This window comes from Myotis daubentonii, chromosome 15 (genome assembly GCF_963259705.1).
Source record: "Myotis daubentonii chromosome 15, mMyoDau2.1, whole genome shotgun sequence".
In the NCBI taxonomy this organism is placed as follows: Eukaryota; Metazoa; Chordata; class Mammalia; order Chiroptera; family Vespertilionidae; genus Myotis; species Myotis daubentonii.
In genome coordinates this window covers 53,609,275-53,634,540 of record NC_081854.1, presented here as the reverse complement: position 1 = coordinate 53,634,540, position 25,266 = coordinate 53,609,275, and the positions used below count along the sequence as shown (strand labels likewise).

The window sequence follows — 25,266 nt, the reverse complement described above, 5'->3', positions numbered from 1 at the left end:
AGACAGAAGGCTCCCAGGTTTGATTCCCATCAAGGGCACGTACCTCTGTTGCAGGCTTGATCCCTGGTCCTGGTCAGGGCAGGTGTGGGAGGCAACCAACTGATGTGTCACTTTCACATAGATGTTTCTCTCTCTCTCCCTCTCCCTTCCATTCTCTCAAAAAAAATCAATTGAAAAATATCCACAGATGAGGACTAACAAAATAACCACCTCCCTGCTCCTGGCTTGTCAGAAGACAGAGAGGAGACATGGGCGATGCACAGGTTGGATCTGTCACTGGGGGCTGTGTGTGATGGCTACCACCAGATGGAGGGTCCCCAAAGGGCGTCCCCTCTCCATGCCTCTGCTCAAAGCCTTGGGCCTCTCCCAGCTAGAGGAATGAGGGGCAAGGTATGTCTGAAAGAGCTGGTTTCATACCCTGGAGCTTGGGGAGCGTGGAAAACAGCTGTAGGCAGGGGCAGAGGGACAGGTGGTAGAGTGTGGTCAAGAGGATAGTGCCCTTCCTGCACGGAGGGGGTCCATCTGGGGATGGCCAGATAATGCGGTAGAAAGAAACCCATCTTAGAGGAAGGAGGCCTCAGTTCAGCTCCAGTAGTTGAGACAATGACTCTGGGTGACTGGGAGCCAGGTTGTTGCCCTCTCTGGGCTCCCTGTGTCCACATGTAGAGGTGGTTAAGTGGCCACTTTGCTGTTCTTCTAGCTTGAGTTCGGTAGGAGATATTGCCAATGCTTGGCTCATGTCCCCTCTATGCTCACTGTCCCCCCCACACACACACTACACACACACACACACACACACACACACACATACACACACTCACACACACTGCTGGCTTCTCTCTACGGGCACCTGTGACTCTGCCTGAGGGCTTTCTCCATGGAGCAGAGCAGAGAAGCCCCTGATGAGTGATAGTGTGACTGTCCCAACCATCCCCCAGGAGGATGGGGTAGACTCCAACCCAAGACACAGACACTGACTTGGTCACCGAAAGAACATTATTTCCAAAATTCAGGCTACAGGTGTAGAAGCTCCCCCGTCATGGTCTCTGCCCACTCCCACCAGACACTAAGGTACCTTTTTGGCCATAAACACCTTCTGTAGAATTACCCCTAAGCTCCCCCAGATCGTGGAGGCTGGATGGGCCTCCCCTTCACAGCTCAATATGCTCTGTTTGGGGTGACGTCCTGGCTGTGTCCTGGGCAAGGAGCTTGGTGAAGAACGCCACTTCCTCATCTTTCAGCTTCTGGGCTGCCTGGGTGGGGATGCCAATCTGCAGGTACCCTTCCTTCTGGTCATACACGGGCCAATGGGGCAGCCCCTCTCCGTTGGGGTTCCTGGAAACAGAAAAAACATCAAATAGAAAAGCCCCAACGCAACTGTGTGGTCCCAACAACTCCCAGAGATTTGTAGGGACACCCCTCCACCCCAGCTTCATCTCTCCAAAAAGACTCAGACGCCTCCAGAAGCAGGGACCTCCCCATCTCCTGGGAAGCCAGTCCCTTTGAGAGCTCTCATGTCACAGGTCTCAGGGCCAGGAGTTTGACCATCAGTGTCAGAAGCTACCCCTCCCAACAGATACGCCCTGCCCCTCCCCAGCCCTGCTCTGGCTGCTCACCCATTCCGAGCGAAGTTGGCCCAGAATTTCATCATCATCTTGCTGAGTTCGATCTCCTCTTCAGAGGTGCCGTCTGGAGGGAAGAAGAGAAGTCTTTGCTACTCCACATGTGGTCGTGGGCCCGCAGCAGCCACACCACTTGAGTGCTTGTTGGAAATTCAGAATCTGAGCCCGGACTCCAGACCCACAGAGGTGAAAGCTGTGTTTTAAGAGGACACTGGGTCGTCTGTGTGCACTGGAAGCTGGGGAGGTACTGATGGAGGACTCAGCCCACGGCTGCAGTCAACACATAGACCTTGGTGTTCTCTGCCCGCCCACCCACCCCACCCTCCCTGTTCAGAGTTGAAAGGGTTCCTCAACAGCCACCCGCCACACAGGATTGTCCCTCTGGGGTGTGTTTTGGATCTCAGCCACCCACTCACATTTTCATTGGATCTGAAAAATAACAGAAGTGCAATGACCCTAAGAAGTCATCCAGTGAGGATATGCCACCAGTGTGTCCCAAACAGGCCTGAGGTGGGTCACACGCAAGTCGTCCATCTCTGCTGATAGTTACGGTATTAAAGACATTTAGGAATATGATCTTTTAGAGAAAGGTTAACACCAATTCTAGCCTTACTCTGACACTCTGATAGACCCTTGTGAGTGGGACCTGACCGGGGACATTCTAGCCCGTGAGCAGGCCCTGTCTTACTGATGCCCATTGTGCACGTCAGAGCAAGAGAGAGGGGACCTTTGTCGTTCAACCTGTCACGGTGAATTCGGGAAATGAAGTCTCAGAGAAAAGAAGAAACCTGCCCAAGGCCACCAAACCGAGCCTTGACCCCAGACCCCCCTACCTCCAAGGGCCATCACCTTTCAAAAATGGAGCCCCGAAGACTGAGAAGATTTCATCCCCGTGGTCCCCTATCACCGTCTTGGGCCTCGTGACTGCCGAGAAGCTTGGGCGATACCGAAACTCATACATGTAGGTGGGGGCGCCGGCATCTGAGAAGACATGATTGACGCACGTTCATTTTACCCGTTCCACACCTGCATGGTGTCAAGGCTTCCGGGGGCTCGAGCACCCAGGGAATTAGTGGCATGCTGGGTCCTGAGCACAAAACAACAACAATATGAACATCAGCTGCCCACGTGAGTGCCAGCAGTGTGCTGGACAGTGTCCCACACGTGAGGGATCCGCATCATGGATAACTGAGATTCTGCAAAGTCTCCTGGCTTGCGGACTAGGTGAAGGGGGACCCGTAGAAAAGGAAGGACCCAGAAGGAACACCTCCTCTCTAGGTGGCCTCACCCATTGCTGACCTCACACCCCACCCACACAGCTCTGGGTCAATGCCATAAGTCCCAGGGTAGACCCAAAACACACAGGGATGGACAAGAGCTGACCACAGACATGGAATTCTCCAGAACACCTGCCCCCACACCTGCCACTGCTCACCTCTTTGGGCTTTGCTGGTTACAGACAACACTCCTGATCCTATGCTTGGTCTCACTCCTCCCCCGGCTACACTGGCTATGACCTTGGGAATCTTCCAAGACACATCTCCAAGATTAGCCCTCCAGCCCCACAGACCCCATCACTCCAGGAGAGGAGCGCCTGTGGCAATTGCTGTCGGTGCCTCGCCATATCCCTACTTCTGGGCTTGCCCGCCAGGCTTCACCTCCAGCGTCTGGAGCTCTTGGCCTGAGGTCTTCAGCCAGCAGAGACCACTCTGCCCTAGGTCCAGCAGGCCGGAGCCCTAGGGAAGGAGCCACCCCCTGGGAACAGCCTTTAACCAACAACTGATGCAGTTGGAGGCTAAGTACCCCAGCTCCCTCGTCCCTCAGGATGACCCTGAGACACGTCTTCTGCTGGGCCCCAGAGCACTGGCACCAGGTGCCCACGGCACACACGTGCTGGACCGTGCAGCAAGCCTGGCTCCCTCTCCTTCCCACGCCACTTCTCCACTCCTCTCCTGGAGTCTCTGGGGTCACCTCCAAATAAACTAGTGGCACTTGGATCCTGTTCTCAGAGTCCACTTCTGGCAGAAACCAAAACAGGACTGCGCCCCATCCCAGGCCACATGGAACCAGCCTCGGAGGCCTGTCTATGCTGAGGGGTGGACTGGTGGTTGGGGGCAGGTGGGTGGGGCTGGTGTCCCTTCCTGTCCAGTCTCTGGGACTCACCTCTGTGGCCACGCGCCACAGTCACAGCTGGGACACCAAATACCACATCTCCCAGCAAATCCAAGAACCGGTCTTTCTTTTTGACAGGGTCGTCTGTCCCTCCTAAATACTTCTCAATGACCGCTGGGATCAGTGCCTCAGGGATGTTCTGAAATGGAACCAAGAGTGAAAGGGGCTGCCACCCCACTTCAGCGACACAGCTTCTCCCGCCAGTGAGCACGGCTGTCAAACCCTCCCTCCCGCAGTGTCCACAGTGATGCTCTCAAATCCTGTGCAAACCCACCCTCCCCCAGTGGGAATGTAGGAAAGGCCAAAAGTGGGAAGAAAACCCTCTGGCCCCAGTCTTCATTCTGCCATTTTAGTGCTCAGTGACCTGGGCAATCCCCTGTCCCTCCGCGGGTTCAGCCCATCCCAGGAATTCCCTATACACTTACAGTGTGGGACCTCCACAAGAGTGACGTGGCCGTCTTCTGGTCCAGCTTGCCTTCAGAGATCGGGTAACCTATCGTCTGTTAAAACACCGGGTTAGCAGTCGTGACTCATTTGGGAACTAACGGGAAGAATCAATCTGACCAAACAACCAAACCAATGCAGGCTGGGAGACAGCTTGTCATGTCTTGACGGGCAAGGTCTCTGATGAACTGGGCAAAACCAATGAATGAAAGGGACTTGTATCCAGAAACTCAAGGAGAGTGAAGAAGATGAAGTAAATGTTAAAAGAAGCCGATTCAGGCCTCTGCAATGTAATGCAAGCTAGTGTTGAAGGACAGAGCCCTGGGGGACGACACAGACCTCACAGATACCCCACGCATCTAAGATGACCCAGGAAGCCCCCATCCTGTCATCATGGCTTCGGTCCTTTGGCAAAACCTTTGAAACCGGGCTCAGGTGAGAAGTGCACAACAGCTCTGCACATAACCATCCCATCCAAACCTCCGCTCTAAGAGCCTTGACCAAACTCTAACACTGCTCCCAGCAGTGTAGGCTGGGTCCCTGGGTGACTGATCCCAGCCCCCTGAGAAGGCTCTGTGCGGCCAGGAGAGGGCACTGTTTGCTCCAGCCAAAGCCTGTCTCTGCCCTTAGAGTTGTACATCTACCACCCAAGCGTCTGCTTAAGGACCTGGGAGCCATCCCTCCAAAATGCAGACATGCAGGGGATAACTCTGCTCTCTCTCCCGGTCCCTAACTTCAGTGGGTACCTCGCTGCAACTGACATCCCTGTCTGCTGACATACACACGGGAGAGGTGTGCTTCTCCTCCAGAGCAGTGCCACTTCACAAATCCAGGGGCCTGGTCTCATGGCCATCCCCCCATCACCCCTGCACAGCAGCCTTTACAGGGCTCCAGGCTTGTGCTTCAGGGTTTGAGTGGAGTTCACACTGGATCTTACCCCTGCTGCAGTAATATAACTGAATGAAACCTGTTCCTACCACTTCCACTAGTATCCGGCTTTATCTCTGACAGAAGGGAAAGCCCTTCCTAACATTTAGAAGTCAATTTTACCACAAAAGGAAGGAAGCTCCTCTGACTCTTTCTAATTGGATGACGAAGAGCATGCCTGGGGATTTATGGAGAAACTGGAAAGCATTGAGCCCGGGGGAGAGGCTGCAGGGCCCCAGGCCTTACTCCTCAGGTCCCCTCCTTCCCAGGGCTCAGTTTCTCCATCTGCACAATAATTCTCTCTACCGGCACTGACATTCCAAGGTTCATAGACTGGAGACAATCAGAGTTTGGGAGGGGGGGGGGGGGGCCCATGGCTTCACCACCCAGCTGTCAGTTCGGCCATCCCAGAGAAGCTTTCCATGGAAATGTCAACTCGTGAAGAGGGAACAGCTGCCCTGGACCCCGAAGTTGGGGGGGGGGGGGGAGGAAGAGATCCTGTGACCAGAGATGGGAGGCTGGTAGGATGGGCGCAAAGGTGGGTCTCAAAGGCCCACACAGGCTCACCATTGGAAGAATCCATCCGAACTCTTGCTGGTTGATTCCGACGATGTACGGAATGGTGTTGAGCTGCTTTTCAGCTAGAAGCTCCTCCGGCATCTTCGGCAGCAGCACTCCATCAACCACAGAGGACAGGAAGGGCTGGCTCTGGGAAGAGGACATTACAGTGTCCATGCTGCCCTCCCCGCTCACACCCACGTCCTTCTCTCAGCTGGTCTGAGCACGGCCAGCACCACACACCTGTGTGCCTGTGGGCCGTGGCACAGAGCTCAGGGTCTAACAAAGCAGCTAAGTGTGTGACCCCAGTGGGCAGAACTGGTCCCCAAGGGATTAGCAGTGGGCAGGTGATGGGGGGGATCTCCTTCAAATTGAAATATGTAAAAATATTATGTTAATATTTGTGTTTTATATAAAACTTTCAGCTTGAAGTTTATGTCTATCTATATGTATCTCTCTCATGACAGTCAATTCTCATTATTCACAGTGGTTACACTCTGTAAAGTCACTGTGGACTCTGAGTTAGTGAAACCTGAGCCACGGCTCCCAAATCCCACTGTGTACACTCAAACCACCAGCAAACTCCATCCCCAGTTCCCAGTTTCTTTTTCTCCATAACGCTAGCCATCATCAAACACACTCCATATTTTAGTTGTTTACTGTACTCTCTCTCACACCTAGAGGTCTGGGAATTGTGTCTGCTTTCTTTGCCCATGTCACTGGTCTATCCCTCCCCTCCTCCACCCACCCCCACGCCCACTCCCCGCTCAAAACTCAGGTTCCAGCACGTAGTAATCGGTGCTAATGAAATTTTTGCTGAATGACTGAATGCATTTCATTCAATCCTCCAGACACCTTCTAGGGTAAGTGCTACTGTCCCCAGAGAGAAAGCAGAGGGGGCAGGCCTGGGAGATGTTGCAGAGGTAAAGGCATCGGAACCTGGTGGCCATCTGGAAGGTGGGAGGAGAGGAGGAAGGAGAGGGGAGGACCCTGTTGGAGTTTCCTGTGTGGCTGCGAGGAGTGTCCACAGGACTGAGGCTCCTGGCTCCCTTCCTGGTGACCCAGCACATAGTGGCTAATCAGCCCTGCAGCCTCGCAGGAGATCTGGGCTCCTCCGTGCAGGCTCCTGAACCCCTGATGCAGTTACCTCCCTCTCCCCGAGGTGGGAGTTTCTAGTGCAGCCTTCTCCCCCTGGGAGCAGGAAATAAAAAGAAGAAAAAATGTAGAGCCCAGCCAGCCTGGCAAATGGTTGAGTGTCGACCTATGAACCAGGAGGTCACAGTACAATTCCCAATCAGGGCACATGCCCGAGTTGCAGGTTCTGTCCCCAGTGTGGGGTGTGCAGGAGGCAGGGAATCAATGATTCTCTCTCATCACTGATGCTTCTATCTCTCTTTCCCTCACCCTTCCTCTCTGAAATCAATAAAAACATATATCTTTTTTAAAAACTACGAAAGAAAGAAAGAAAGAAAGGAAGAAAGGAAAAGAAAAGAAAAGAAAAGAAAAGAAAAGAAAAGAAGAGAAGAGAAAAGAAGAGGAAAGAAGAGAAAAGAGAAGAAAGAGTGTAGACCGAGCCCAGGAGACACAGAGTTAGTGACGAAGAGCACTGGACCAGGAGTCATAGGAACAGGTTCTGGTCTGACATCTGGTCCTCCTGGCTGTGTTACCCAGGCAAGTCACTGCCCCTCTCTGGGCCTCAGCAATATAAACACAAGGAGTTACTATGCGTCCACAGGCAGAAGTCTTTCATGCATCTTCAACTGGAGCTTAAAGGTGTCAATATTTGAAACGTGTGACCCAGAAACCAATGGTCCTTACCTCTCGGGGGTCTCCATGTAAATCAAGACGCAAAAAATTCTGTGAAAACAAAGGGAAAGCATGTGGGTGAGAGGCTTCCTGGGAGAAAGGCAGGTCTTGGTCAGCTGCCGCCAAAGGTATCAGGTTCTCCCTCCAGGTGCCGCCCTGACTGGCCAAGAGGAAGTGAGTAGGGCACTGGCTCCCCTGGGCATGAGCTCAGGGTCTAGCTGTGTGTGGGGGAGGGGAGCTCTGGGGAGGATTTCTGTTGTGTGTGCCTGTCCTGCCCTCCATCCATTTCCCCTTCTTGTTCCCCAGGCAACAACACCCGGTTTTTCAAGGGGGCCTCCCTCATCCTTATTCCATAAGTCCAGACATCTATAGAAGACCCGGGTGCTCCATCTTCCTGACCACAGAGATTAACTCATGGATTGGCACAGGGCCCATGTGAGGACAGTAGACATTACCCCAAACTCTTGCTAGAATTATTGGGAAAGGGGGTTTCTAAGCAGATCGGATATATGTCTAGACTAGAGTGCTGCTGTTGCCTTGAACCACCCCAGGGGACCAACCTGCCTGAGAGTAAACCAACACTGAGAGGTAAAAGTTGAGGGGTAGAGACAGATTCTAAATAATAGATGTGTGCCTGGGTCCAGCCATGCCTGAAGCCATCGACTCCTGAACTTTTCAGTCACCTAAAGATTCTGTGACAACACATTCTTTTTTCTGCTCAAGACACTTTGCAAAAAGTTTTCCCATCTTGCATCGGAAAGTTCTCACTCATGTAACCTCACTGAAATTCACCCCACCCCTTGCTTCTTTCTGTATATGCTCAACACTATTGTACTGGTTGTCACCCTACATGGTAGCTAACAGGTCTGACTAGTAGTAGAAACTAACCAGTAGGGTCCCTTCATTATGGGTTGTAATTCTACAGACCAGGTGTTTATGGTGTGTGTGTGTGTGTGTGTGTGTGTGTGTGTGTGTGTGTGCTTGTGTGTGTTGGGAGAGTGGATAAACATGGAAAGACTTCCACATGATCCCAGAAAGTCTCAGAAGGGTAACATGGGCTCTCTGAGTTTTCCCTAAGTGACCAGTCCTCCCCTTAGAACCTTACAAGCTGGGTCCTCTTGTGCCACATGGAATAAATGTGTCTCTTTCCAGGCATCAGGAAACAGCTGTGTTTTAATTCCTTCAAAACACTGGTCACCTTTATTGAGTCTGAGAAACCGGGACCCAAGCCCTAAGGCTGCACTGGGTTCAACCCATGGACTCAGAGTGGAGCTCCACGTGAGAGGCCTGCCTTGGGGGCCCAGGAATATCTCTGGAAACCCATAGTGTCCAAACAGCAAGTGCAGGGACTCAGGTTACTTTTGGGCTCACACTCACCCCATCTTTGAAAAAAAGGGAAGAGTTCCCATTGGCCCTAAATGCTGTATTCTTTGGGTGTCTGTCCCTGTAATGACCCAGGCCATAGCCCCACTTCAGTCCTCAAATGTCAACTTCTCTGTGAGTTATCCCTAATGATTATAATGAATGATTCTCTTCTCTGTACTCCCACCACATTGGCGGATGGATGGATGAATGGATGGATGGATGGATGGATGAATGAATAGAGTGATGGATGGATGGAGTGATGGATGGACAAATGGATGGATTTGGTCAATACATGGAATATGGGAGCACTGGATGGTTGAGTGGATAAAAGGGTGATAACTAGTATATACATGATTAATGGATCATTGATTTTAGAGGGATGAATGGTGAAGTAAAGATATATGGTGGCTGGATGATGCATGAGCGATTGATAATAGATAAATGAAAGTTATGGATAGATTGATATTAGGATGAGGAAAGGATATTGATGAATTGGATATATGTGTAGAGGGATAGACATAATATGATGATGAATGGATGGATGGTCAGCCTAGGATCACAACTGAGGCAGGGTCTCAGAAAATCTAGAACCTTGGGCCACCACTGGGTCATAACTGATCATTTCTAAATTAACCAATAATCATTTTGACAACCTTTCTGAAATCTTTGTTCTTGATATCCCCCTTCCCCACATTCAGGATGGTAGTTACCTCTAGGAGTAAATAGTGTCTAATTTGTTTAAAAATATATCTCTGAAAACAAGAATGGCACCATAGTACATTTTGACCGAGCTGGAGGATTATTGATCATTATGTCAGTTTTTGACATTGCTAACATTTCAGGCATTTCATAATAAAAGCGAAGAAAAGAAATTCCCTTATTTAGGTTGAGGGGTGCCATTACTGCAGAGAGGGGAGACCCTGTCCCAGGCAGTGTTTCTGGGACAAGGAGGTAGCTGAGATGATAAAGCCTGAGGCCAAGTTCCCAGGGCAGTGGGGGAGGGGGCCTGTATGGAACATGAATGGAGGCACCTACCATCTTCAGCGACGTCTCCAGGAGCTCGTCTTCTGACTTCTGGCGCAGGCAGTGCACCATGACCGCCGAGGTGGTGGTTTTACAGCCGGCAAAGGTAGCGATTTGCTGCAGAAATCACAGGGACAGCAGCATTCAAGAGCCATGTCTCTCCTGTCCACCAGTCGATGTTCCATCCCAACCTCAACTTCTAAAGGCACCGGGTGGGGGGAGCGGTAGCAGACATTTCTCTGGACCAGCAGGCGTGGGCCCTGGGCCTCAGTCATGCCAATTCTGCCACCTCTGTGCAGGTTTCCTTCTCTCTTAAAATGGCCAAAGGCTCTCACAGCCGGATGTCTGCAGAGGGGCAGCTTGGAGTGGGCTTTAGGGCATGGCTTCCAGAACCCCACTGTCTGGTTTCAAATCTCGGCTCATCCTCTCACTAGCCTTTGGCCTCTATCTAGGGAATCGTGCACAGTGCGGCCAGAGGAGAAGTTGACACAGAGAGAAGAAAGCAGGCTCTTCCATGGCGGGCGTGGAGAGCATACATTAAGGGGAGCTCAGGGGGAAGGTGCTATGAAGAATAAAAAGTCTTAAATTCCCTTCGTTGGCCAATTTCTAGTTCCTGTGTGACAGCAGAATCTGCCCCATCTCTGCCACCTATTTCCTCTCAATAAATCCCCCCTTTCCTGACTTAAGCCTGGCCAAGTGGACTTCTGCTGTTTACAACCAAAGAGTTCTGGAAAACCTCGAAATTCTCACCGTCTTCGTTTCCTCCCCTCCTCTCTACCAGCCAGCCCCTTTCAGCCTGGCGGCTGCCTCCACTGAGCCACGAACCAGAAAACCACTCTCACAGCCCAACTAAAACACTCCCACTCCCAGACTCCCGTGGGCGCTCATCAGCAGACCCCACCCCTCCCCCGCCCCCCATTGCGCTCCCTTCCTCCTTGGATCCCTAACAGTCTCCAGATAAAGACAAAGTCCTCCCCGGGTGCCAGGCAGCAGGGCCCCTGCCAATGTCCCCAACCTCAGCTCACTCCAGGTTCCCTCTGCTCTTTCTGCTCTGGCCTCATCAGCCTCTCTCTCTCTCTCTCTCTCTCTCTCTCTCTCTCTCTCTCTCTCTCTTTCTGACACTTCCTCCTGCCACAGGACATTTGCACACGTCCCTCCCCTTCCTCGGACATTCATTTCTCACCAAGCACATTATGCTCATCCTGGGGATCTCACGTTAGTGATCACTTTCTTCAGGGAGCCTTTCCCCTACACCCTGGACTAAGGGCTCCTTCTGAACTCTGTCATGATGTTAAGTGCCTCTCCTTCCTGCTCCTGCCATGGCTGACATTGTATGACTGTGTGATTATGTAGTCGTTAAAACGTCCCCTTCATTAAATGGAAGCTACACAAGGCTGCTAGGTGTCTGGCTGTATCAAAATTATTTGTTGCCCAGCCAGCATGGCTCAGTGGCTCAGCATCGCCATATGAGCCAGGAGGTCACCGTTTGATTCCCAGTCAGGGCACATGCCTGGGATGCAGGCTCGATCCCCAGTGTGGGGCCTGCAGAAGGTAGCAGATCAATGATTCTCTCTCATCATTGATGTTTCCATCTCTATCCTTCTCTCTTCATCTCTGACATCAATAAAAAATATGTATATTTAAAAAAATTATTTGTTGAGGCAACAAATGAATTGACGAATGAATTCTCCAAGAACCCAGCCTAGTCACAAGGCCCCTCGGGCAGAAACCACTCCAGGACCATATGTGGCAAGGGTCGGGGTCCCCAGAACTCAGGCCCTCTGAGAGATGACACGTGGTGACAGTCCACTCCCCACGCTCTGCCCGGTAGCCCACCGTGCACGCTCTGGGGAGTGTGGTCCGCAGACAGTGATGGTGCTGGCAGGCCAGTCAGGAGCCTGAGTCCCCGCTCTGCCCTGATGCCTCGCTGACCTTGGTGAGGGGCCTCTGCTCTCTGGCCCAGTTTGCTCAGAAGTAAAACTGGGAGGGAGGGTGAGGTGTCTCCTTGCTCCTCCACTCAGCCATTCTTCTGGGATGATCTGGGCGTGTCAGCTGAATCCCATGGCAATGCAGGCCCCCGAGGACTCCAGGGGAGCAAAACAAAGGGCTGCCCAGCAGGAGACCTACCTGAGCTGTGGCCTTGATGTCTTTCTTGACCATGCCAGAGGTGAGGGACACACCACTCTGGGAGATGGCCCGGTGGAAGAGATTCTTGGCCAGGGGAGATAACACCTGGGAGGGGAGCAGAGACGAACAGAGTTGAGGCTCACAGGGAGGGGACCTCAAGAGCTTCCCTAGCTCCATCCTGGCCCATTCCCCTGGGCTCAGTGGACATAACAGGGCCCCGCCTGGCCTGTTCCCCAGGCTGACCCTGAGGCCCTATTTTTGTAAGAAAACCTCAGCTGGTAAGAGCCAAAGGAACAGAGCAAGGAACACAACAGGAAGTGTGTGGCAAGCGCCAACTGTAACCATCAAAAGTATCTGAAAGACTGTTTGGCAATTCCTGGTAACACTTTCAAGACAGACTTCTGCGTCTACATTTCCACTCTTAAGAATTAACCCTCAGCAGGTGATCCTGCAGGCACATGATGGTGTCTGGGGTGCCCGTGCTGCTCATGATGGGGAATGCGGGCAGGGACCCTAGGTTCCAACATGAAGGCATTGAGTAAATAAGCTACTTTTTAGTTCTTACCATGGAATACTATAAAAATAAAATTATGGGAGAGCACTTCATGGTTAGGAAAATATTTATATTAGATTGTAATGTTAAGAACTCTTTTTTTAATTTAAAAAATCATAGATAAATGACAGATAGATAGATAGATAGATAGATACATAGATACATAGATAGATGATAGGGTGAGTCATCAAAAAAAGACTAGAAAAGTAAGTGTCAACATGTCCATGGTGACAATCCCTGGGTAATAACATTGTAGGTGAACTTCTTTTCTTCTTTGGGCGTATCTGTACCTCTCCTCTTTCTCCACTTCACAAAATGTAAAAGCTTCCTCTGAGTATTTCACTATGAAAGCGAACTTGTTTTAAAATATGGTAGCAGCACAGACACTCTGCTCAGCTGTGAGGCAGATGGAGGGGTTCTGGCAGCTCCCTGCACCTTCTCATCTGGTTCTCCATCTTTGATTCTCTCCAAGTCCTCTCCGGCCCCATCTCCCACACCAGGCTCCCAGGTGTGTCTGTGTCCCCTGTCCCTTCCCCACCCCTACACTCCCCTCCCCTCCCCTCCCCTCTCACTTGCTTCCCCCAGCCCAGCTCCCTCCCGTGTTCACAGAGACCGCCTTCCTCCTTCGTGGGCATGGACAAACCACAAGACTCCCTGTTCTTACTGAGTGCTCATGGCCTCCTGACATGTGGATCTGGCTTAGGCCACACAGTGACACTCGGTCCAACTCTCACAGCTGCCTCCTCTTCCTCATAATTTATACCCACCCCTGCTCCCCAGGAGAAGTGAGGAGAGTCCTCACGGAGAAGGGATTAGGAACTCAACCAAGTCAGGAGGAATGTTGCAGGCCTGGGCTGGAGATGAATATGGCCCCAGGATGCTAGTGGAGCCCTGAGCTCCGGGGAAGAGTTGGGCCATTAGGTTTCCACTATCTGCTCTGTGCAGAGTAGGGCCAGCCTTGAACCCAGGTCTTGTTAATAAAGGCCAGCGGGTCTCTCAGGGAGCCCATCTGTACCCACATCGGGGCCAAGAACACTTACAAGAACAGAGACACTTTCACCTCCCGCAGACTCTCCGAAGATGGTCACAGAGCCTGGGTCCCCTCCAAAGTTGGCAATGTTCTCCTGGACCCAGTGCAGTGCAGCCAGCTGGTCTAAGTGACCCCAGTTGCCCCGGCTGTGTTCATCCCCTGTGCTGTGGGTAAGAGAACAGTGTGGGGCAGGGTGGTGGTGGTGGGGGGGTGTTAGAGTCATCATGGCAGGATTCCCAGGACCATAGCTAGGGTTGGGGGCTCTAAGTGAGCCCTCTACAGCCCAGACTCACAGGTGTAGCATTGTTTGTTTAGCTCTCCATTCATTCACCTGGCATGTACTTACTGAGTATCTGCTATGTGCCAAACACTGTTCTAAGACCCCGAAGCAAAATAGGCAAAATCTCTAACTACACGGAGCTCACACTACAGATCGTCAACAAATAAACAGATACATATCTACTTATATAAAAACCCTGGGTTAAGTTCATCAGGAATGGGTCTGGCGACCAAGTGGAAGGAAGTCAGTTGTGCAGGAGTTGTCTTTGCAAGAGCTGTGCTCTCCCCTGAGCTGTTTCCTGGAGCTGTTTCCGGTGAGGGTGGGGTTTGAGGCAGGAACCCGCCCTCGGAACGTGTACTCACTGAATCCTGGGTCAATTAGCCAAGGGCTGCGCCCTCCGCAGCTGTTTCCCGTGTGGCCTGAGGGAAGAACCCACCCTCAGAGCACCAGGAACACCCAGCAGAAGTCAGTCCTGGGTTGCTGAGGTGGAGGACACGGCGTGGTATAACTCTGGTTCTGGCCCATCAGGGGGCATGGCCGACCTTCAAACCAGACCCTGACAGTAGAAAGGAGGGAACCCCATTCCTCACAGAATCCGCAGTTGGCTAGCTTGCTGTTAGTGGCCTGTCAGTCAGGAACTCCATTCTCCTACACCCCAGACCCTGACAGGAGGGAGGAGGGAGCCCCTTTCCTCACAGAATCAACAGGTATCCAGTTTGCTGTCAGGGGCCTGCCAGCTAGCAATCCTATTCACCTGCAACCTGGCCCCTGACTGCAGGGAGGAGAGAATATGTTTAAAGACCAACTATTGGAACAAAGTACCTCTGAAGCCAAAAGAAGCCATTGTTGGAAACAGAGAGTTAGAAACATTGATGAAAGAGAAACATCGATCAACTGCCTCCTGCACACTCCCCACTGGAGATGTGCCCACAACCAAGGTACATGCCCTTGACCAGAATCAAACCCGGGACCCTTGAGTCTGCAGGCCGATGTTCTATCCACTGAGTCAAACCAGTTAGGGCAATTAATTCCCTTTTAATGTGCACAAATTTCAGGCACCAGGCTACTACTAAGAATATAACACCAGTTGGCAAAAATGCTCTCAGGATAAATAAAACAGGGTCAGGGAAAAGGCAGGGGTGGGGCAGTGGGTTCTTATTTCAGATCAGATGTCTAGGGAAGGCTTCTCAGAGGCAGCCACATCTGAGTAGAGATCTGAATGAATGAGCACAAGAACCTTGCAAATATCCAAAGAAAGGAATTCCAGGTGACAGAGATAGCACGTGCAAAGGCCCCAGGGTCCAGTGAACAAACGTGTGAATGCAGAACATGCAGCCAAGAGAAGGAAGTATTTCAAAGAGGTGTGAGGGGTCATGTGTGGATGCTGCCACGGTTGGGCCCAGAGCTAGTGGGTCACTGGAGACCTCCTCCTCCACCAGAACAGTCCGGTGGTGTGGTCTGAGTAGAAACCTGACTGGTGTGGGGAAAGGAGAGACTGGAAGGAGAGAAGGCATGGAGAGCTGATGGAGCAGTTTTATGTAACAAGGAGCAGAGAAATGGGGAGGGAGGGGTGAAAGAGATGAAGAGTCTCAATGAGGGCATTGCATAATGGGACATGACTCCCCTAATACCCTCCTCCAGCCCTACAGGTCTTTCCAGTGAGTGTCCACCCCACTGCCTGTCCATCAGCCATCGCAGGATCCAAGGTCCTGGGGCCAGTGCATTGAGAAAACCTACCAGAAACTCTGCCCTAAGGAACCCTGGCTCCTGTCTCCACGGAGATTCCATGGAGAAGACGCTAGCCTTGGCTCATGCACATGCCAAATGCGGAAGCAATCAGGGTGAGTGACCACGACATTCCTCCTGGGAGGCTTGTCCTCTGGAATCAGATACTCTGACACCTCCCAGCTCCAGCCACACGTTCCCTCACCCAGAAGCATTCACCGAGCTCCCGCCCAAGTCTGCCCTTCCCTCCTTTCCCATGAAAGGGGAGGTGTTGAACCTGCCGCTCTAACTGCTGTGCTGCTGTCATTCCAGAGGTGTGCCGTGTGCTGTGGCAGCACAGGTAAACAGGAGGTGAGCATTTCAGAGGCGGGAACGTTTGAGTTGGGCCTTATGGGATGCATAGGAGTGGGTCAAGTAGAATAGGCATTCCAGGCAGAGGGAAGAGCACACGCAAAAGCTCAGAGGCAGGTGAACCAGCATGGTTGGGAAATGAGACGGTGTGTGGAGCCCAATTATGAAGGGATTTGGACGCCTTCCTGGGGAGCTGACATGACATGACCAGAGCTGGGTCCTGCCACCCTCACTTCAAGGGCCCACGTGCTGTGCGGAGTCCAATATCTTACCTGAAGAATCCCCAGAGGCCCAGGCGGTACTGAATGATCACCACCACCACGTTTTCATGGGCAGAGAGGGCTAGCCCGTCATAGGTTGATGCCCCGCCCACCACCAGACCTCCTCCGTGGATCCACACCATCACCTGGACAGGGAGGAAGCAACCACACAGGTCACAGATAGGAGCAGAGCTGGGAAGGACCTCCAAGGGTTGTCTGGTTGATCAGGACTGAAGGAGGCTGTTCTCTGAAGCTCATCAGCCCCCAGCAAAGGTGAGGCAGGCAATCACTCTCCTCCCCACTCCTCCAGCAGGGACAGGCCACCCCCCACCCATGCACCTGGCTGCCCCTGCCTGTCTCTCCAGCCCCAGTGCTGCCTGCTCCCAAGGCTCTTCATGCTGAGAACAGCATCATGGGAATGGCCAAGGCCAACAAGGTCATCTTCCTCAAAACAGTCCCATCATCCTCATGCCTGGGCCCCTCACCCGCTCAGCACACTCTGCCTGGGCAGCCCTTGGATTTCAGCGTCATTAGTCACCTCTGTGCGGTGAATTAAAGTCCTCTCATGTGTGTGAATGACTATCTCAAGAAACATCCATGCCCCCAGTGGTATCTCTTCCTTACAGTCCTCCCTCTGCACCCCAGGGACTGCCCCCAGCAGACCTACCCCCACCTTCTGGCTGCCCATCTCTGGGCCTCTGTGTATTGAGGAAATGTTGACTCACTGGGACATCTCCCCAGCCAAAGACAATAAGAACGGGAAATTAGCTCAGGAACATCTCAGATATTGAGGCAAAGACAAAGACAAAGGACAATGCTTCTTGGACTGCCCCCAACTCTGCCTCCACACCTCTGTGCCACCCTGGGACACTGGTCAGAGCAGGATCTTTGCACCTGACAAACACCACCCATTGGCTCGACTTTTCATGGAACCCTTGCCCTCGTCCTGCCAACACATCTGGGTGGCCTCGACTTCCTGGTTTCTCTGTCTTAAAGGGTGGGTTGGGGTGTTGCCTTCTCGGTGAGGTTCCTTCAAGCTCTAACTTGACTGGAAAGCATGCCTTAGCTTCTCTGGCAATCAGATTCCTAACCTTGCAACTATCAGTAGTCATGCTTGTCCCTCTGTTCGCATGAGAGAACGTGGAAAGAACTGATGATAGGTTATAAATGTAAAGCAAAGTCCCCTGGAGGCACCATGACTATCGCCGGGGGAAACTGAGGGATGGAGAACATGTTACCAGGGGTCACATGGCCTGGCCAGGGAGAGCAAAGGAATCCCGGGGCCGCTGAAATAGCCGTGGCTGGGACACTCCCCCTCACACTGCCTTCCTCCTCCCCGGTCCACACCAGGAGATCGCTCCGACATGGCACGCACACCTTACCGGCAGCCTGCTCTTCCTGCTCAAGTCGGCGGGAGTGTAGATGTTTAGGTAAAGGCAGTCTTCAGAGAACTTGAGAGGAATGTTCTCCTTTCTGATCGAAAAGAGCTCTGAGAGCATCTGGGCTGACACGGCATCTTGGGAGCACCTTGGGGAGGTAGGGAGAGAGATATCCTCAGGTTCAGCTGGAGCTGCACACAGAGCCGTGTCCTGGGAGCTCTGTGCCTATGCAAAGCTGTTCTTACCAGAGAGAAGATGCTGAGTGGGTAGGAAGCCATGAGCGGGGGCTTCGTGGCTCACTAAAGCCTCCCAGCATCATGTATAGCGAGAAGGCCTGGCTCCTCTCCTCTTCCTGCCAATTTCGGATGCACCAGGTCAAGGACAGGAGGCTGCCTAGCTACTGCCCACCAGGGCGATGGTCATCCTGCTCACCCTGGACACAGCCTGGCTCTGTGTTGGGCTCCCATGGAGGGTGCAGTGGGGCCGTGCACCTCCACCAGGTAACCCATGTGGTTGAGTCCACAGGAGACTCCCATTCACTCAAATGGCAGCAGACGTGTGGGTCTGTGACAGGTCAGGGGTGAGATATTTGCACGGCGACATCAGGAGAACTGCTGCAGCCCCTGGTTTCCGAGGTGACCCTGAGTGAATCCCTTCCCTGCTCTGGGCCCTCATCTGCTAGGTCTGAGTGAGGGGAGTGGTTTCTGGAAGAATCTTGCAGCCCTGACATGCTAACAGTCTATCACCAACAAATCCGTCCCTGGCAAGTGCTGTTGCTTGCCCTGATAACAGACTGTGAGCAGCCGGCACAGATGACAATTGGTGAGATCTCCCAGTCAGTCAGGCATTCATTACTCCTTGTGACCAGGTAACTAGACACACCTGGGAACTGACAACTTGCCAGGTCCACACCCCAAAGCACTCCCACCCACACAACCTCTTGGCTCACCCCACTCTCCAAATAGAGCAAAGTCCAAGTCAGGAGAATAAATAGAGTCAGTACCTCTGATCCCCATCACCTGCTTAATTAAAAAAATTTTTTTCCAATGTACTTATTCTATTCTAACATATTACATAACTAGAGGTCTGGTGCACAAAAATTTGTGCACTCAGGGGGTCCCTCACCCCAGCCTGTGCCCTCTCACTGTCTGGGACCCCTCGGGAGATGTCCACCTGCTGGCTTAGGCCCGGGGAGTGTGTCCAAGCTGACAGTCAGACATCCCTCTGGCAGCCCAGGAGCCCTTGGGGGATGTCCACTTGCCAGCGGGAAGCAGGTCTAAGCTGCAGTGGGACATACTTAGTGCTGCTGAGGAGGTGGAAGAGGCTCCCACCACCACCACTGTACTGGCAGCCATTAGCCTGGCTTGTGGCTGAGCAGAGCTCCACCTGTGGGAGCGCATTGACCACCAGGGGGCAGCTCCTGCATTGAGCGTCTGCCCTCTGGTGATCAGTGTGTGTCATAGTGACCAGTCATTCCCAGTCGTTCTGCTGTTAGGGTCAATTTGCATATTACCCTTTTATTACATAGTATAGAGACCTGGTGCACAGGTGGGAGCCAGCTGGTTTGCCCTAAATGGTGTCCGGGATCAGGGTGAGGGTCTCCCTTGGTTGCCTGGCCAGCCTGGGTGAGGGGTTGAGGGCCATTTTCCAACTGGCCACACCCCCTTCAGGGTAGGGGGGCCACTGGGGTGCCTGGCCAGCTAAGGTGAGGGGCTGATGGCTGTTTGCAGTCTGGCCAAGCCCCCCAGTGGGGACCCTCACCCTATGGGTATGTGACCAGCCTGGGTGAGGGGCTGAGGTCTGTTTGCAGGCTGGCCACACCCTCTTCAGGGAGGGGGTCTCTACTGGGGTGCCTGGCCATCCTGGGTGAGTGGCTGATGGCCGTTTTCAGGGTGGGCACACCCCCTGGCGACCCATGTTCCCAGCCTCTCGTTTTTTTCTTTGCTTTTTTCTGGGATTTATTTATCTTCTATAATTGAAACTTTGTAGTCCAGAGCGGAGCCCAGGGCCAGCAGGGCAGGTGGGAAGCGTGGCTTCCTCCATCGCTGGGGGCCACCCAAACCTCTGGTCGCTCCAGCTCAATGGCCCCTGCCATCTTAGTTGGGTTAATTTGCATACTCACTCCTGATTGACTTGTGGTCATGGCTTGTAAGTGTGGCTTGAGCGTAGCAGAGGGACAGTTCATTTGCAAGTTTCTCTTTTATTATATAGGATGTATTTATTAATTTGCATATTGTTTATCATCTATCTCTCCCAGCTGGAACACAAGCTCCATGAAGGTAGGAATATCTGTTTTCTTCACTAATGGAGCCCAGGAACATAGAATATGCCTGGCACATAGTAGGTGCTCAATAAATACTTGTTGGATAAAAGGCTCTAGCATGCTATGGGAGATCTAGAATTTGCTGTTGTTGTTTATAAATATATTTTTATTGATTTCAGAGAGGAGGGAAGAGGGAGAGAGAGAGATAGAAACATCAAGGATGAGAGAGAATCATGGATCAGCTGCCTCCTGCACACCCCTTACTGGGGATCGAGCCCACAACCCAGGCATATGCCCTGACCGGGAATCAAACCATGATTTCCTGGTTCGTGGGTTGATGCTCAACCACTGAGCCAGCCGGGCTGGGCTGGAATGTTCTTAAGGATCTACCTTATCTTAAGGATCCAGAACAATGGAGAAGGCACTCAGAGGCGTGCCTTGTTACTTGCCCACATCCCTTTGAGGCAAACGTTCCACTAAAAGATGCCAACACTTACATAGGAGGGTAGGAGGTGGTGTTCTTCACGAAGGTCCATGGCTCTGCAGGCTGCGGAGGAGCAAACCTCAGGGGTCCGAGCGGCGGCTTGGCAAAGGGGACTCCCAGGAAAACGGCCACGGGCTGTGCAAAGCCTTCTAGGCTGACATACTCCCCCAGGACCTGGCCCTGCACGGTGTCCACCACAGGTGGCAAAGGTGGGTGCCCTGTGGGTGTGGAGAGGAAATGAGGACACGTCCACGGTGAGAGTTGGGACCTGGACTCCAGGTGGGTCTTGCCCCAAGTGACCCTGAAAGAGTCCCCTCAAATCCTAGGCCTCCATTTCTTCTTACGTCAAAAAGAGAGGAGGTGAACCGGCCTTCCTAACTCATAGGGTCCTAAGGAGACCGTGGGAATTGGAGGAATCACAGCATCAAGTACAACATCAATGCAAGGAGAGCTGCTGGGCACGGACAAGACATATGGTTTCCATGCTTAGGAGCCTCTGGAAACCATTTTCCATTGAGGTGCTGGTGCTGAGCTGCAGGAGGAAAGGGGGAGCAAGAGGCAGCCCCTCTTCTTAGCAGCCTGGACCTTGCAGGGGGAATGAGCCACATGCACCCTGGAACCTACCCCTGGGAAGGAAGAAGGAAGGGGTGGGTGTCATGAGGGAGGTATCCGTTAGGTGTTACAGGAGCAGAAGAGGGAGCCAGGCCTTCTGATTGGTGGCCTCATGGAGGTGGTGCCCTTGGTGCTAGGACTTGTGGGGAAGACTGAACAAGGGGAGATGGAATGGGGTGGGCAGTGGGGGGTTGGGGGAGAGACACCACAAGGCAAGACCTGCCTGGGGCAGAGGGATCTAAGGGGAGTGGGAAATTATCCTGGAAATAGAAGCTTCATGTCTGCCAGGGCCTCGTGTGCCAGGCTAGGGGTCTGGGCTTTACACAGTGGGAACATGAGCAGAGCAGCTGTGAATATTCTGGAGAACAAGACAGCAGCACAGTTGGCGTGACATAATTCCAGTGGCTCTGAGCAGGGACACCGAGTGGGGAGAGAGTCTTTCTTCACTGGGCTGAATTCACCTCCTGCAGCCTCCTATCAGTCCTGGTTCTACCTTCCATGGACCATCCTGAACTCACCTCCTCTTGCCCTTCCCCGCAGCCCCAGTGCGTTCAAACATTCCCCTTCGGAAATGGTTCCTAGCCTCTCAGCCTCCAATGGCTCCCCTGCAGGACCTGACAAAAGGCCAACATCTCTCTCAAAGTGTGTGACCGGATTAACAGCAATTAAGAAAGAGTAAATCAAATCCGGACTTAGAAAACTTCCCAGTGACACTGGAGACACTGTTATGCAAAGGAATGTTACAAAACAGCTCCCAAGGCTCTGGTCATGAATAGCCAATCGCATATTAATGGGCTGTTTAGGTTGTTCTCCTTTGTTGTGGTGGCTAATGATTACAATGAGCATGGAGAGGGACTTCCTTGGAAGCGTGAGCCTCAAGCTATCAAGGAGTGGTGTGGCTGCAGGTGATGGTTTTTCTATGCATTTTCCAAGTTTTCTGCACTGAGCATAGATTCCTTTGTATAATTAGCAGGATTTTTACGAATAAATACAGTGATGTCTATAAGGAATGTTGCAGAAGGGCGTGGCCCATGATCAGATGTGGGGGACACAGAAGGAAAAGAAGCTGAAAGAGCTGCCCCGGACCCCGAGTTCCGTTTCAGACAGGTGCAGGGGAGAAGTCAATGAACTACTGGGTGAGAAGACACCACAGGAAGTGAGCCCTTCAAGACCGGAGGAGGCCAGGTGAGCGGGCCGAGGAGAATCATCTCCCTGAAGGTGAAGCTGCAAACCACGGATGTGTGTGATGTCACTGAGGAGGCCAGTGGGGGGGAGAAGAGAAAAAGCTGCAGAGAACGCACAGGGGAAGCTGTGGCTGAGGCTGAGTGGTGGGAGGCCGGCACCCTGGGGGGGGGCAGGGTGGAGGTGAGCAGCGTGGAGGCCACGGGAGAAAGGGTGTCACACGTGCTGAGTGCTTCAAAAAGGGGAAGGAGGGTGACGTCTGAGAAGAAACCAGACTTGATAAGAGCCTGGCCTTGATGAAGTCAATGATAACCTTCGAGATATGAAGAGCTCAGTAGCCCAATTGGCCAGGGTGAAAAAGAGGGTGACTGGTTTGGGAGACCCATGCAGTAATGGTTACAGCGGCAGTTCCCACGTATGCTATAGGTCATGTTTACATGCTGGGCATTTCCTGTGTATCAGATGGGCATCTCGGTGCATTGAATCTTCCCCAGAGCCTTGCCAGGTAGGCAGTAGTCTGCCCATTTTACAGATGAGAACACAGAGGAAGTGGAGGCAGCCAAGAATGGGCTTTCTAAAGAGGGAAACGGGATGGCCTTGCCAGGAGGTGGCAGCAGTGAGGGAATGCTCCACTCCTAACTTGGCTCCTTTCTTACTCTGCCCTGACACTCAGTTCCTGGCCTCTCAGAGTGCATGCCACCAGAAAGAAATAAAGTCCAGATGGGGCCTGGGCTGTCAGGGTACCGATGGCCACAGCACTGTGGTCCAGGAGCCAGAGATAGTATAACCATGCAGAAACTTTATTTTCTTTAATCTGGCCTTTATTGTTTTTTAATATATTTTTTATTGATTTCAGAGAGGAAGGAAGAGAAAAACATCAATAATAAGAGGAAATCACTGATCAGCTATCTCCTGCACACCTCTCACTGGGGATCAAGCTCCCAACCTGGGCATGTGCCCTTGACTGGGATCAAATCCAGGATCCTTCAGTTCACAGGCCGACACTCTATCCACTGAGCCAAACTGGCTAGGGCTGGGCTTTATTTCCCCCCACCACCACTTTGATTCTAACTGGCCTTACCCAACACCCTGACTCACTCAACTTCCCTCTCCCTTGCTCAATCATGTAGCCCAAGCATGTCAAATTCGTGACCGGTGGCCTGTGAGTTGGACATGCTTGATGTAGCCCTCATGACAACTGGTCAGCATCCAGCAGTATTAGAAACAAGGTCCTGGTTCAATTGACTACTGATTCAATTTATTTTATCCTCACTTGAGAAACATATTTGGAGAAAGAAAGGGAATCAGGGAGGGAGGAAAGAAGGGAAACATCAATGTGAGAAACATCAATCGGTTGCCTCCTATACACGCCCTGACCTGGGACTGAACCCACAACCCAGGTATGTTTTCTGACTGGATATCAAACCTGCAACCTTTCAGTGCACAGGACGAAACTCAACCAACTGAGCCGTCCCAGTAGGGCTCAATGGATTATTTAGACAGAGTTTTTAATCAAACAGAACACAATATCTGGGCCTCAGTTGTGTTTTAGCTCCAGACACAGGAAAGCAAAATGAGCCCATAGAACAAATCCTCACCATGTCTTTTATTTTCTGTTCTGATACATTGACTGACATCCCAGGTGTGGCTGACTCCGGAGGGACTGCCCCTGCCCCCCTTAGAGTGAACCAATTCCTAGAGATAGTCATCAAATTGCCCTTCTAGCATGCCAGAGTCTGTACCCCTGCCCCCCTCCCTCAACAGCTTCTTTCTCAGGCTACCACGCCCCAGCCACTATCTTCCTGCCCTAATCACTCCAGGGCCAGATCCCTGCCAACCTTCCAACTGCCACTGAAATTGCCTATTTGCATAGCTTGCCCTGACCTGCAACCACCATCAAGGCTCTTGCCACACTTCCTCCCTCCTCTGTCTCCTGTCCTACCCACTGCTTCACCTTGTGGCAATCATGGTGGTGGGCCCCCTCTGCCTCTTGGAAACTGGGAGTAACAACCTATTTTCTCAATGAAGTGGCTCCTGATCTGCTGGCTCTCCAGCAGTTTCTATTAAAACAGGCCACTTTATTTTTATTTTTTATTTTTGGTGCCCTTGGCTGGAATCGAACCTGGGACCCTTCAGTCCACAGGCCAATGCTCTATCCACTGAGCCAGACCAGTCAGGGCAATACAGGACACTTTAAAACAACCCCTTCATTTAAGGATTCTTCCGTGGCACTTCCTCCATCCCCAAAGAAACAACCCATTTCATCCTCAGGAGATCCTCCCTTCCTCCCCCCCCTCCCCCCCGCCCCCAGGGAAGTGTACCATCATCACACATTTAAGAGAAGGAGGCGCCCTAAGGACACACACGCCTTTGGAGTCGATGTTAATATGCTGCTAAGCTGCTCTCCACGATTTGGCCACATCTGGACTAATCAGCAGGGGAAATAAACAAGCTCCTGCAGGTCCTCGTGCACAGGTGTGAGCTGAAAGGTGGTTTGTGCGCCTGCCGCGTGCCCAGCGGTGGTCTCCAGGGTCCCTCACCCCTGGGTCTGCTGCAGACTCGGGGATGCACTCCCATCACGCTGTTTCAGAACTGCACCTGTCACGGGTTTGGCCAGTACGCAGCTCCCACACCTTGCACCAGACAGGGATTTTCAAATGTGCCCCCTCCCCCGCTATCTGTATTTCAGAAGGACTCACCCCAAGCAGTGTAAGCGGCCAGGGAGCCCAGGACCAGAGCCAAGAACCACATCCTGGGAGGACAGCAGCTCCAGGGCCACAGGTCTCTGTGCAAGTGCCTCTGCCTCCAGGAGCTGTGGGTCCGCCCCTCAGCTCCCCGTCAGCAGCTCCCGCCCCACTGCTGCCCTATGGCCTCATCAGGAAGCAACACAGAAGCTCCAGGTCTCTCAAAGGGCTGCTCAGGGCACAGCCAGGGCCTCTAGGCCACGCCCACCCAGAGTTGACCCTCTTTCCCCTAAACAGCCTGGACACAGCTCTCAGGTTACCTGAGTTGTCAAACAACCTGTTACATAAGGGCTTCTCATTGGACCCTTCAACCTGAGCAGTCAGTGAGCTTCCCAAGGCAGCAGACAAGGGGAGGCGGT

At 52.5% G+C, this 25,266-nt stretch overlaps 1 protein-coding gene across 2 annotated transcripts; it reads right to left on the bottom strand.

Annotated features, from left to right (window-relative positions):
* Positions 1-978: 978 nt before the first annotated feature.
* Positions 979-25,016, bottom strand: LOC132217567 (liver carboxylesterase 1-like). 2 transcript variants are annotated; one of them, XM_059668003.1, is made up of 14 exons: positions 24,863-25,016; positions 20,383-20,587; positions 17,626-17,770; positions 16,256-16,389; positions 13,638-13,791; positions 12,045-12,149; positions 9,930-10,034; positions 7,542-7,580; positions 5,733-5,873; positions 4,214-4,294; positions 3,786-3,933; positions 2,472-2,603; positions 1,617-1,689; positions 979-1,335 (listed from the first exon to the last, which is right to left on the bottom strand). In XM_059668003.1, exons 1-14 carry the CDS (start codon positions 24,912-24,914, stop codon positions 1,152-1,154), a joined length of 1,698 nt encoding a protein of 565 aa, XP_059523986.1. In that variant the 5' UTR covers positions 24,915-25,016; the 3' UTR covers positions 979-1,151. The 2 variants fall into 2 exon arrangements, with proteins under 2 accessions (XP_059523986.1, XP_059523987.1); XM_059668004.1 differs by having other exon boundaries at positions 4,220-4,294.
* Between the last annotated feature and the right edge of the window lie 250 nt (positions 25,017-25,266).

What these genes read in the sequence shown, in the direction of transcription:
- LOC132217567 (XM_059668003.1), bottom strand. Translation starts at nt 24,914, where the DNA reads ATGTGGTTCTTGGCTCTGGTCCTGGGCTCCCTGGCCGCTTACACTGCT. An exon ending in GGCCGCTTACACTGCTTGGG is followed by an intron (nt 20,588 to 24,862) that starts GTGAGTCCTTCT and finishes CCACACCCACAG; the next exon opens with GGCACCCACCTTTGCCACCT. An exon ending in TCGGATGGATTCTTCCAATG is followed by an intron (nt 4,295 to 5,732) that starts GTGAGCCTGTGT and finishes GTGTTTTAACAG; the next exon opens with ACGATAGGTTACCCGATCTC.